Source organism: Condylura cristata, unplaced genomic scaffold (genome assembly GCF_000260355.1).
Source record: "Condylura cristata isolate star-nosed mole 26May11 unplaced genomic scaffold, ConCri1.0 scaffold00002, whole genome shotgun sequence".
NCBI lineage: Eukaryota > Metazoa > Chordata > Mammalia > Eulipotyphla > Talpidae > Condylura > Condylura cristata.
This window is the reverse complement of record NW_004567103.1, coordinates 2,340,912-2,352,707: the sequence shown is the minus strand read 5'-3', so window position 1 is coordinate 2,352,707 and position 11,796 is coordinate 2,340,912. Positions and strand designations below refer to the sequence as shown.

General features: G+C 61.4%; 1 protein-coding gene across 1 annotated transcript in view; it reads left to right on the top strand.

Annotated features, from left to right (window-relative positions):
- Positions 1-11,796, top strand: part of INPP5D (inositol polyphosphate-5-phosphatase, 145kDa) — an 82,914-nt gene that overhangs the window by 65,488 nt on the left and 5,630 nt on the right. The window contains exons 19-24 of the mRNA XM_012725176.1: positions 1,250-1,339; positions 3,389-3,502; positions 4,646-4,728; positions 5,935-6,022; positions 8,360-8,509; positions 10,348-10,444. Coding sequence (XP_012580630.1) covers positions 1,250-1,339; positions 3,389-3,502; positions 4,646-4,728; positions 5,935-6,022; positions 8,360-8,509; positions 10,348-10,444 — 622 coding nt within the window. The remainder of the gene's footprint in view (positions 1-1,249; positions 1,340-3,388; positions 3,503-4,645; positions 4,729-5,934; positions 6,023-8,359; positions 8,510-10,347; positions 10,445-11,796) is intronic.

Below are 11,796 nucleotides of genomic sequence, written 5' to 3'. Positions count from 1 at the left end.
CTCTGTCTCTGGTGAAGCCTCTCACCGCCCCTGCACCTCTGGCCTGTGCCCCAGCTCTGTGTGCAGAAATAAATCAATCTTTAAAAATATAAAAAAGAAAAGAATAAGCAGAGAGGAGCCAGCTTGTCAACCCTTCGATTTCTCCCAGCACCAGCTCTCTCGTGGCCACTCCAGACTCGTCTCTCCATCCTCCCCTACGTCAGCCCAGCCGCCCCGACCCTCGCTGGCTTCTTCCTGCAGGTCCAAATGTGCTTTAAGATGACGCCCCTCCTACCACTTCCGTTGGCGGGGTTGGGGGGCGCCTTCCTGTCTTCCTTTTTTGCCTGGGTGCTTTGCTGCACCCCTCCTCCTGCTCCCCAGTACCATCGCATGCCCACATCCTTCCTTGACACCCCCATCCACTTGGCCGCCTACTTTACCTCAGCTGTTCCTCAGTCTGTGTGATGGTCGCTCACGAGTGAGTGCTTTTCCCATGCTCTTAGCCATCTCTGCTCCCTTGTGTGTGAACTGCCCATGTCCTTGGGTGACCGAGAGCTGGGTGTTTGCCTGTCTGCTGGCGTCTCTGCAGGAGAGGACAGCAGGGCTTTATTGCCTTCTTGGCCCTGCGCCGGCGGCTCCTACCACTCCCGGGAACGGTTGGCGCGCCCTGCAGTTTCACCGTCACTCCTCAGCCTTCCCTGGGGAGCCTCATAGCTCAGCCTCATAACGCACAACTCAGTGGAGTCCTCTGTACTCCATGGCGCATTCTCAAAGGCCTCAAAGTTCCAGAGCTGCCCTCTCTCGGCCTCCTGACAAGCCCTGCTGCCTCCCTTCTCACCCAAGCCCCACACTCTTCCAGAGGGTTGTCTACACTCAGTGTCTACACTTCCTCACCTTCCCCCTCTGCTGACCCCTCGAGGCACTGGGGCATGGTGGCGCCTCTCCGATGCTCAGTGGACTTCGCCCCACCGGAGCTGTGTGCTCATCACTAAGTAAGGGCTCAGACCAGAGAAATCTCTGCGGTGCACCAGCTACCGTCTACTTCAAAACACAAACGTCTTCAGCACACTAGTGTGGGCAGGTTTTAGCCACGAGGAGACAGCATCAGACACTCACTGCGCTTTCTAAGAAGGCAGCATGTCAGTGGGACGACAGGTGTGAAACTTCTGGAGATTTCCCTAAGTGTGAGATGATTTCTGCCATGCGTTCACCCCTGGCCTGACCAAAGAGTTTCTTCATCCTGCTCAAAAATGCCTTCTCTCCCCTGCAGGCAGCACCAGTGACATCATGACCAGTGACCACAGCCCTGTCTTTGCCACCTTTGAGGCAGGCGTCACCTCCCAGTTTGTCTCCAAGAACGGTAAGTCAAGGACACTGTCCACCCCTCCACTGTCCACGCCAGCGGTCTTGGGCACTCATCTTCTGGTTGCAGCAATCAGTTGTCTGCCTTTGATGAGGGCTTATCCTTCTAGGCCAACCTGTTACCCCTGGACGGGTGTCTTGAGGTCCAAGTCACATCACGATTTCTGTCCAGAACATTTTCTTGCTCTTTTTGGCGTCTATATCCGTTTTTTAAGCTTTGGTTTTAAGACAGGGTGAACATGGCTCAGTGAGTGTTTTCTCGGGAGTTATCAAAAATGATTCTGAGAGGGATATGGGCCAACTTTTGATACTAATGCATCTAATCAGTATATTTTCAATTTGTCTTTTCTGTGTAAAGCAGGTGACACCAGTTTCCGATTAGTGCTGTGATAAACATTCTCGCTTAAATATTTATTTTACTTTAAAAACAGTCCATTTAAAGAGAACACTGAGTTCACGTTGGCGCAGCTGCATGGTAGGCAGAGGTGATGACAATTGTGAAGGTAGGGGGTGATCACTGAGTTTGGGGGACACTGGAGTAAGTGATCCTTAGATTTGTGGGTAACTTTCAGAGCACCCCTCAGCCCCCGCCCCTAGGAAGCCCTTGTCCCAGCAGGGCTGATGTCCCCAGTCACATGTCCAGTTCTCAGCCTGGGGACGCTGGAGTCAGGTCATCTCTGCCCACTTCCGTGTCACGCTCTTTTAGGGAGGCTGAGTGGGGGCTCCAGGTACGGGCTGGAAAGTCCACGTCCTCCATGCCCTGAGGGACCCTGAGACTGTCTGACTTCCAGAGACGCCCTTGGCCATGCCGGGCTCTGATCCCACAGCCCAGCAGTGCGACCCCCTCCCCCCACCCAAGCCTCATCCCACCCTCCTCTCCTTCCTAGCCCTTGCCTTTCAGGACCGTCCACCCGAACCCTCCCACCCCCTCTCTCTGGGTTCCCGCGGCACCTGTCGGGCGGCCGTCTCCCCCACTATGGGGCCAGCCCACGGCAGACATTCCCAAATACCTAGTACTGGATTGAGCGTGGGTGTTTACTGAAGCAGACCTGGCTGGGTGCTGTGGGGCTTACAAAGGGAAAGAAGGCCCTCCCTGGTGGCGCAGTAGGTTAGGACACAGCACTGCAAGCCGGCCGCAGCCTCTTCAGTGTGAGTTCGATCCCCGCCTGCCCCGGAGGGGACCCACAGGGCGCGGCAGACCTCTCCTGACCCTCCCGCTGCTCTCCTCAGCATGTTCTTCTTTGATCTGCCTGTTCTGCTCCCCATTCGGTCTCTGATGAATCCTCTCACTCCCCCTGCACCTCTGGCCTGTACCCCAGTTCTGTAAATAAATAAATCCTGGGAACAAAAAGTGGGGAAGGAAAAGGGAAGAGTATTGAGGAAGAGTAGACACATACTTACACATGCTTATGGGATCACTTGTATGTGGAATCTCTCAAAAAATAAGAAAAAGCCGACTTCATAGAAACAGAAAATGGGGAGGTGGGGAGATGTGGCACAACCCTCATCATGCCATGAGTCTACTCTGAGGACCAGCACACAGCAGGTGCCCTGAGGCCCAGCACAGCGCATGTCCTGGAAGTCAGCAGACTCCAGCGTCCTCACACACAGACCGACTGCTCCGGGCGGCGCGGGGTGTGTGACTTTCCTGGATCCTGGAGACCGTTTCGTAACGCCTGCCGAGGGGCACGAGGGCATTTAAACGCAGACGGTTGCAGCTGTCGGCCCTCAGTAAAGCCAGGGGAGGAAAGAGCGAGGCAGGCTGGGAGGAGAGAAGGCTCAGCATCGCCTCGGAGGGGCACACGGACACGTCTCACTGCCAGCGCGGCCCGCGGGGCCCGGCTCACCGGTGGATCTGAGTGTGGGCGTCAAGCCGTGCTCTCCCCACAGCTCGCTCTGCTCCCCGGCGCGGCCTGGGGCCGGGAAGCAGCTCCGGATGCGTTTCACCCTGCCCTTCCTGGGGTGCCCACGCCTCGCTGGCCGGTGCAGAGGGCTCAGCCCCGCCCCCTCCCTCACATGGCAGCACCCATTCTGTTCTTCCTTCCAGGTCCCGGGACTGCCGACAGCCAAGGGCAGATCGAATTTCTTGGATGCTATGCCACACTCAAGACCAAGTCCCAGACCAAATTCTACCTGGAATTCCACTCGAGCTGCTTAGAGAGTGCGTGGGGCTCAGGGTGCGGGAGGGCGGGGCAGCTGCCCCTCTCTCGCCAATGCCTTTCTCTGGGGGTGCTTTGCTTCACTTCTCCCTGGCAGGACTCAGGCATGAGTGGCCGCAGGGGTCAGAGAAGTGGGGTCCCAGGTGAAGAGTGCCAGGGGACACCCAGATACTGGGTGAGGGGCCTCCCAGGGCCCGTGGAGCTGCTACTCCAGCCCCAGGACACTGGCCCTCGGCCCAGTGGACGCCAGCGGACGCCCCCCCCCAGGGCCGGCACCAGAGCCTGAGCTGCTCCTGATAGCCTCCCAGCATTTCTCGGGGTCCGCTGCCCCCTCCCCCACGAGGACATCTTTCAGGTGGTCTGGAGCATTTTCCAGCAAGCTGATGCCGGCCACCCAGCAGCAGTTAGCGCCCCTGTGTTTAGGAGACACCCTTTCTGGGTGGCGTCCTGGGCATATTGTCGAAAGCTGTTCCCTGGCAGCCAGATCTGCGTGGTTCCAGCTGTCCCGCTGAGATGGCTGGAGAGCGGTGAGGGGGTGGGATCAGCTCCGCCCACCTGAGGACGGGACAGCTGAGATGCATCCAGAAATTGGGCGAGGACGTGTGCCCCCCGCCCGCCATGGCCCCCACCTCTGCGGGCTGGGACCTGGCGACAGACTGATCTCCCCACGGCTCTGCACCCCAGCCCCGCGAGCACGGGCAAAGCCTTTCCAAAGGGGATGAGGATTTCCAGCAGCGGGTGTTTTAATAAACTATAGAGACATTTGCATACATTTCTATGGAAACAGCATATTAGGAAGCTTAAATTAGCATTTCTAAAGGCTGCTATCTTGAGTGGCGTGGGACGAGCTGTCATCTCTCCCAACGATGCCGTGTGATGATTCCTTTGTTGCCCGGTTTGTGGCAAAGAGGAACCCAAGCGAAGGGGATGCACTCAGATTTTCATCGAAATAATTAGACCGTGTTGGCAAATGACCATCCCCGCAGCAAAACAGAATCCCCCACGCCCCTGCGCCATGCCAGGCCCCTGTAGACCGGAAAGGGAGGCTGCCTTCCCTGTGGGGCGCCGGGAGGGGGGCTCCCACAGTCTTTCCTGTGTGGCCTCTTGCTCCGTTTCCAGAACTCAGCCCCCTGTTCCTCCGACAGGTTTTGTCAAGAGTCAGGAAGGAGACAATGAAGAAGGAAGCGAAGGCGAGTTGGTGGTGAAGTTTGGAGAGACCCTTCCAAAGGTGATTCAGGACGGCATTCCCCGGGGAGAACTTGGCCGGGCTGGCCGGTGGCGGTGCCCCGGCACGGAGCCCCAGAGCCCACCCTCCAGGTGGCTTTGTGTCGGCGGCTCCTGAACACTTTTGAGAAATGGATGACAGACAAAGCTCTGGCCTCGTGGCCCCCGTTCCTAGATGGAACTTGATTCCCCTCGAGGATCGTAGAGGGGGTGTAGCGGCCACCCGTCCAGCAGGCGACTGCCAAGGAGGACGCTGAGGCAGGGCTCTGAGGTTAGCTCAGGGTCCCGCAGCTGCAGTGACAGACCCGGGCCCCAGTTCGAACCCCTGCAGTGCTTACGGGCCTGTTGGGCACCAGCTCTCAGACCTAGCAGAGCAGGCGATGGGAGCCCCCAGCTCGCCCCCATACTGAGCGCGGGGGGCCTGGCCGTGTCCGTGGTCCCGTGCCAGCAGGAGCGAACTGGCATGGCGTCGGGGAGCCCCAGTGCGGACACGCACAGCTTCACTGCAGGAAAAATGCTCTTCCACCGGGGGGTCCCCAGCTGCACCCAGAGGCGAGCACAGGGGTCTTGGTGTCCGTGGGGTGGGGGTGGGGCCTGCAGCAAGGCCCCTTGTGCTATGTGGGCACGAGGACTCGCAGCACCTCCTGTTCTTGTACCCACACAGCCCTACCCGTGGGAGGGGGGTTTTGGGGGGGCATGTGGATTCACCCACCGCCATCCACACACCCCTAGCCAGGAGCCCGCAGAAGCCAGAGGCAGCCCGATGTAGGGTCTGAGGGGCTCATTCACCAAGCTGCATCCCCGGCGACCCCCAGGCCAGAGGGGGGGAGGGTCTGAGGAAGGACACAGGCCACCCCCTACCCAAGGGCCACTGTCAGTGCCGCTGGCCCTGGGGGGCGGCCGAGGAGAGTGGCCCCTTCTGGGGAGCCTGGCACAAGTGCGCACCTCAGACCTGGGTCACCTGCCTGTCCGCCTGGCCCTGCTCCCTAGGACACTGGGTTGCAAAGGAGATGGGGCCGCAGGAGTCAGGCTCTCCCTGGGCCTAGGCTGAGGGGGCAGGGGAGTGGGATGCACATACGGGTCCCTTCCTCTTTCCTGGCCATGAAAAGCGGTTCGTTCAGTGGGGGGCAGCTACTGTGGTCACCAGTGCTTCCACCCCTGGGCTGGCAACGCCCCCAGCCCCAGCCTCACCCAGCCTCTGCCTCTGCAGCTGAAGCCCATCATCTCCGACCCCGAGTACCTGCTGGACCAGCACATCCTGATTAGCATTAAGTCCTCCGACAGCGACGAGTCCTACGGTAAGGGCGTGACGAGCGCGGTGGGCCCCCGTGCTGCAAGCTGGGGGCTCCACCGTGAGGCTGACGGTCCTCTCCTTCGGGAGAAACCCCACCCTACTCCCTACGCGAGGCCCCAGGGTGGGGTACTTACCCCTCCTGGGAGGCACAGCCAGCAGCTACCCGACCTCCTTTTCGCGAGCCTGTTCCCCTGGGCGCTCGCAGGCGCTCGGCCTGCTCTGCAGGGCTGTTCTCCCAGGCGCCGGCCGAGGCGCACGGAGGGCAGGTGGCACCAGGTCACGCAGGCACTCCCGGGAGGGACCCAGGCTTGACCCCAGGTCTGCGCCACGGTGCGCAGTGCCAGCCTGTGCCTGGCCTGAGCCCAAGGCTGGTGTGCCCCGGCACTGTCCGTGAGGCTGGAGCCCAGGGTGAGGGGCAGGAGGTCAGAGAGAACCAGAGGCCCGCGCCAGACCCAGCCACGCCGTACAAACCAGCGCGCGCGCTGAAGGAGCAGCAGGAGCCACCGGAGTTCGGGCGAGACGGTACCCAGTGCACACGTGCCTCTTAGCCAGGTGTGGTGGCGACGCCAAGTCAGGGCCAGGGGCAGCATGAGGGCAGCGGCTGAAACGGAGAGGAGAAAACTGGGCGGTTTTCATATTGGGGAGTGGGGTGGGGAGTCAGGTGGCCCCAGAGGCGGGCAGGGCCAGTATTGGCAGCAGAGGGACTGTATCGCGCTTGGTGCCACTGGCTGGAAGCAGAAAGAGGCTGCAGAGACACTGAGGGTGACGCCGAGGTGACGCCCCCCCGGTGGCCGAGCGCAGGCCACAGAGGCAGCCACGAGGGTGCCTTGTCCAGGGTGACAGAGCCACTGAGGGACTTTGACAAGCTTCACTCAGCCTGCACCCAGCCAGCCGCGCTGCAGCAGCAGGCCGCTGAGCAGGGCGGGCTGGGCAGAGCCCGAGGGTCTGCTGGCCGGAGCCAGAGTCTCCAACCAGAACGGGCTGGGTGTGGGAAGGTTTGGCGGCTGGAGTGGGAACACCGATCCCAGGGTGCTGCTGTCACGGTCAAGGTCTGTGCTCCCGAGTCCCCTCCGGGAATTCCTACAGCGAATACCACGATGCTGTCACGGAGCACAGCGAGGACAGAAAGTCCGCCACAGCCTCGTCTCGGCTGCAGCACTCGGAACCTGGTTTCACGCTGCCGGCTCAGGCCGCGGCGCCCACGAACTCCACGTCAGGGCCGGCAGGGGGCTTCCTCTGGCCACGTGCTCTCCGCGCCTCGTCTCACGTCACACTCGTTCTCCGTGATCCTCTCCATGCCCTGCAGGGCTGCTGCTTTTTTTTTTTTTAAAGATTTATTTATTTATTCATATAGAACTGGGTACAGGCCAGAGGTGCAGGGGCAGCGAGAGGCTTCACCAGAGACAGAGCGGGGAGCAGAACAGGCAGATGGACGAAGTACACTGCTGAGGGGAGCAGCGGGCGGCTCAGGAGAGGTCTGCCGCGCCATGTGGTCACCTCTGGGGCAGGCAGGGATTGAACTCATGCGGAAGTGGCTTAACCTTTGTAGTGTAGTGCTTTAGCCTGGTGCGCCACTAGGGAGGGCCCATGGGCTGCTGCTTTTTAATGGCTCCCTAATATTCCACAAATGACCTGCAGCCTCGTTTCAAGTCCTCCATTCTTATCTTGACGGCTCAGCCAGGTTGTCAAACATCCTGCTGAAGACCAGCCACGGCCTCGCCGTGACCAGGTGCCCCCCAGACCCTTGCAGGCACCAGGTCTTCTCTGCCCTCCCTCGATTTTGTGCCGAGTTCCTGTCTGTGAGAACGTCCCTTCGTGCTCCCTGAATTTGCGTTTTTGGTGACTCTAGAGACTGAACCGGTTTGCACTTACTGAAATGAACCAGCCACGTCTCCGTTTGGTGTGTGCCGTGTCTGCTGGGGTTTCTGCCCACGGGTGTTCCGGGGTGCGATTTTGAGGAGTTGTGGCGCGTTCAGAAAGACCCCCCCTGGAAGCTGGCTGCAGCTGGCCTTCCCCAGCCCAACCGCTCCTTTGCATTTTCGCTTTCGTTTTTGACGTCTTAAGACACCCGCGGGCAGGCTCCGTGGTCCTGTTCTGTCCTCTCCTAGGTTGCCTCAGGCCTTGAGAAAGGGCTGTTTGCTCCGGTCGTCAGAGTGGTGTCTTGCTGTCCAGCTGGACGTGTCTCCCTGGCTGCGGCACCCCCGCTCCAGGGGCTTGCCCGGCACTTCCCGCGCAGTCGCTGTCTGGAGGATCCTCTCTGAGCAGCTTTGGGTCCGGGCCGGGTGGCGGGGGACCCCCTGAGATGACGGGGGTCCTGGCGTGACCCGGCCCCCTCCCCCAGGCGAGGGCTGCATCGCTCTGCGGCTGGAGGCCACGGAAACTCAGGTCCCCATCTACACGCCGCTCACCCACCACGGCGAGCTGACCGGCCACTTCCGCGGCGAGATCAAGCTGCAGACGTCCCAGGGCAAGATGAGAGAGAAGCTCTACGGTGAGTGGCCGTGGGCCGGTGCCTTCCCGGCCTGCGGCTTGGCAGCGAAGGTCGCTCCCACCGACACTCTCTGCCTAGACTCTGCTGGCGGGCTCTGAGAGACCAGGAACCACCACCCCCTTCCTGACCCCGTCACCCCTCACTTGAAGGACGCACGTTTGTGCATTTTCCAGCCTCTTGTCACCTGATACCAGCCCCTGCCCCATGCCTGCTGTTGGCTCCTCCCCCGCCCCCGCGTGGTGGTGCCGGGGCCAAACAGAGGCTGTGATGGCTGTTGTCTTCGAGGCCCACCCTGGCCCTGCCTCATCGTGCCTACCCCGCTCTGCACCTCCCAAGTCGCTCTCACGCGTGAACACCAGCGGGAGTGTCCTGCCCCAGGCGCCGCTGATGGGCTTTCCCTACTGTCACCCCAGCCACCCCCAAAATAGCAGGGTCTGTGGATTTTCTTCCTGGCAGCGCCCCAGCACCTCTGTGAACTTGAGCTCAAATCTCCCGGTCCCGTTAAAGCCTCTTGCGTTCTTTGGCTGGGCGGAGGCCAGGAGGCAGTGACCTGGGGCCGCCCCCCTGGGGTACACGGCTCCCCTGCAGGGGCTTCCCTGGCCATGAGTCGTGCCAGTCTGGGGCGCCAGCCCCTGCCCTTCCCCACTTGTGCAGCCGCGTCGCCTAGCTGCGACCTGTCGCTCCTCCGTCCCAGGAGAGCGAGTGCGGCCCAGAGCCCTAGCGACATCAAAGGGGGTGCCCGGGCAGGGCTGGACACATGAGCCCTTGGTCCGCGTTCCGCCCGCCGCTTGGAGACGAGCATGCCTGCCGTGTTACAGTCCCTCTGCTTGAATGTGGAAAGGTTTGAGAGGTCAGAGCTTCAGGGTTTGTTAATCAGGTATTTCTTTTTCACATGGCAACAGGTGGATTTTTCCCCCTTTGCTTCAATTCCCACTCAAAAGTACTCAGGTAGCAAAGCCCCAGACGAGCTGGCTTCAGCTTTATGCTCGGCAGCGTCTGAAGGGATTGTCTTACAGCTGTCACCCCGTTCTCTCACCGTGGCCTGTCACCGTGGCCTGTCACCGTGGCCTGGCAAGCCAGGTCGCATCTGTGTGCGGTAGTCAGGGAAACTGAGGCGCAGAGGACTGAAGGCCCCAGGCCAGGAAAGTGGGTACTCCGGGTTGAAGTCCGCTTCCCCAAGTCTCTGCCAAGTTGGAAGCTGTAAACGTGGGGTCCTGCGCCTGAGCGGAGGAGCAAGGGCAGTATGTGGCACCCCATTCCAGGGCAGGCTCTGGGCCTCCGGGGGTGCTGCCACCCACGCGTGAGCCCCTCCCCGCCTGCAAGGGCGCCTTTCTCGAGCAGGACAGTGGGTTGGGGTGAGGGGAACTCAGCCAGGAGCAGAAACGGGGTTCCCCACTTAGCACGTGAGTGGGTTCTCTTTGGGTGCTGCACGCCCTGCGCAGCCCCTGTTAGACTTTACGCTAACTCCAAGGAATAATCTCCTGACCTGTCCGTCCTGGCAGTTCCAGGCTGGCAATGTCCCAGGGCACAGTGGCTAGCCCGCACCCAGCTCTCTTTCGGGGCGGGGGGCAGGACAACCAGGCCTCTTGGCCCCGTGTGAAGCCTCAGACCCTGCTTCACCCGCACCGCAGGCAGCGACACTCGCCGTCCAGCGCCGGGGTGCGAGTGCCCAGTGGAGGTGTCCACCTTTCCGGCCCGTCTGCCCCGGGCTTGGGCTTGGGCCTCACACGCTCTTTCCTGCTCCCTACCAGCTCGCCGACCTCAGAACAGCCCAGGCCCCTCTGACCTCAGGCCTGTGCACTTACTCTTCCCACCGTCTCCCCCTTCTTTCCTCACAGACTTTGTGAAGACCGAGCGGGATGAGCCCAGTGGGCCCAAGTCTCTGAAGAGCCTCACCGGCCACGACCTGGTGAAGCAGTGGGAAGCTGCCAGCAGGTAAGGAGGGGACGGGGCTGACCACAGACAGGCCTGGCAGGCCCGGGGAGGGGAGGCAGGCCACACGCACGCTGCCCAGACACGAAGCTGCGTGGCTGTGGCACGCAGCGCCTCCTGCTGGGGTTTGGCTCCGCTCTGTGAGCTTTTGCAGCTACCTCAGCTTGTGGGGTGAGAGCCCCTGATGGGTGCAGCCCAACTGGGCGCCCGCAAGTGGGGACACGGGCAAACGATGCCCGCTAGAGGAAGACGCAGCTGCAGAGACGACTGTGGGAAGGCTGTCCCGCCTCCTGTGGTACCGGGACGTGGCAGCCCAGGCGCCGTGGCTGATGCCCCCTTCCTGTTACTAGGGGTAGGGCAGGCAGGCCGAGGACGCTTTTGACAGGGGCCACATGGGAAACTCTGGACCTTGACTCCAAGGCTCAGCAGCAACAGGGGCACCTCTGCCTGCTCACGTGGCCCCAAGTTCCAGAATGGAGCCAGCAGGGTTGGCGTGGCCTCCCTGCCAGCTTGTGGAGGGCAAAGCTGTGCCAGTTAGCCAAAGCCCAGCACACCTGCCACGGGAGGGCAGGACCGGCCCACGCCGTCTGTCCTCCAGCTCCCCCACCCCACCCCAACTCCATCCCTGGCCCACTTCCAACTTGTCAAGGCCCAGCCCTGGCAGTCTCTCGTCGGATGCCATCCTACCAACAAAGGCATCTCACTCTCAGCGTCTGCCTGGTTCCAGAGTCAGGTCCGTGGCCACCAAACTATTTCCCATGTGACAAGTGTCAGAATTGCCGCGTCTTACGCGGGCACGGACCATGGCAGAGACGTGGCCCAGAACCAGGCTGGGGCAGAGGGGCGCGGGGCGTGTGTTCTGACCTGTGTCCTCGCGGCTCTTGGTCCGCCCACCTGTACCGCCTAACAGGTGGCACTGCTGCGCTGACCAGGAGGCGCAGGGGTGTCTCATGGGCCCTCCCTGATCTGGGCCACCCTCCAAGCTTTCTTCTGACTCCCCTTGGCCTCCATGAGCCCCACGCTTGTCTTTACAAGTGTCTCCATTCCGATGCCTCACACAAACATACCAGCTACCTTGTCCCAGATGGAGCTGGCAGCCAGCCCTGCACCCCGCCCCAGTCAGCCAGCCCTGCGCCCCCCAGTCAGCCAGCCCTGCCTGCCTCTCAGCCCCGCCCTCCTGGCTCACTGGTCTTCAGAACAGCTCAGGCCCTCCGACCTCAGGGTTTTGCACTTTCTCTTACCTCCGTCTCCCCTTCTTAGCTGCCTCTCCAGATGAGCCTTCTCTGGCCACCCCGTGCCCACTTGGCCCCAGCCTGGGCTCGCTTTCTCTGCCTCTTCTGTTACTCTCAGGTCCT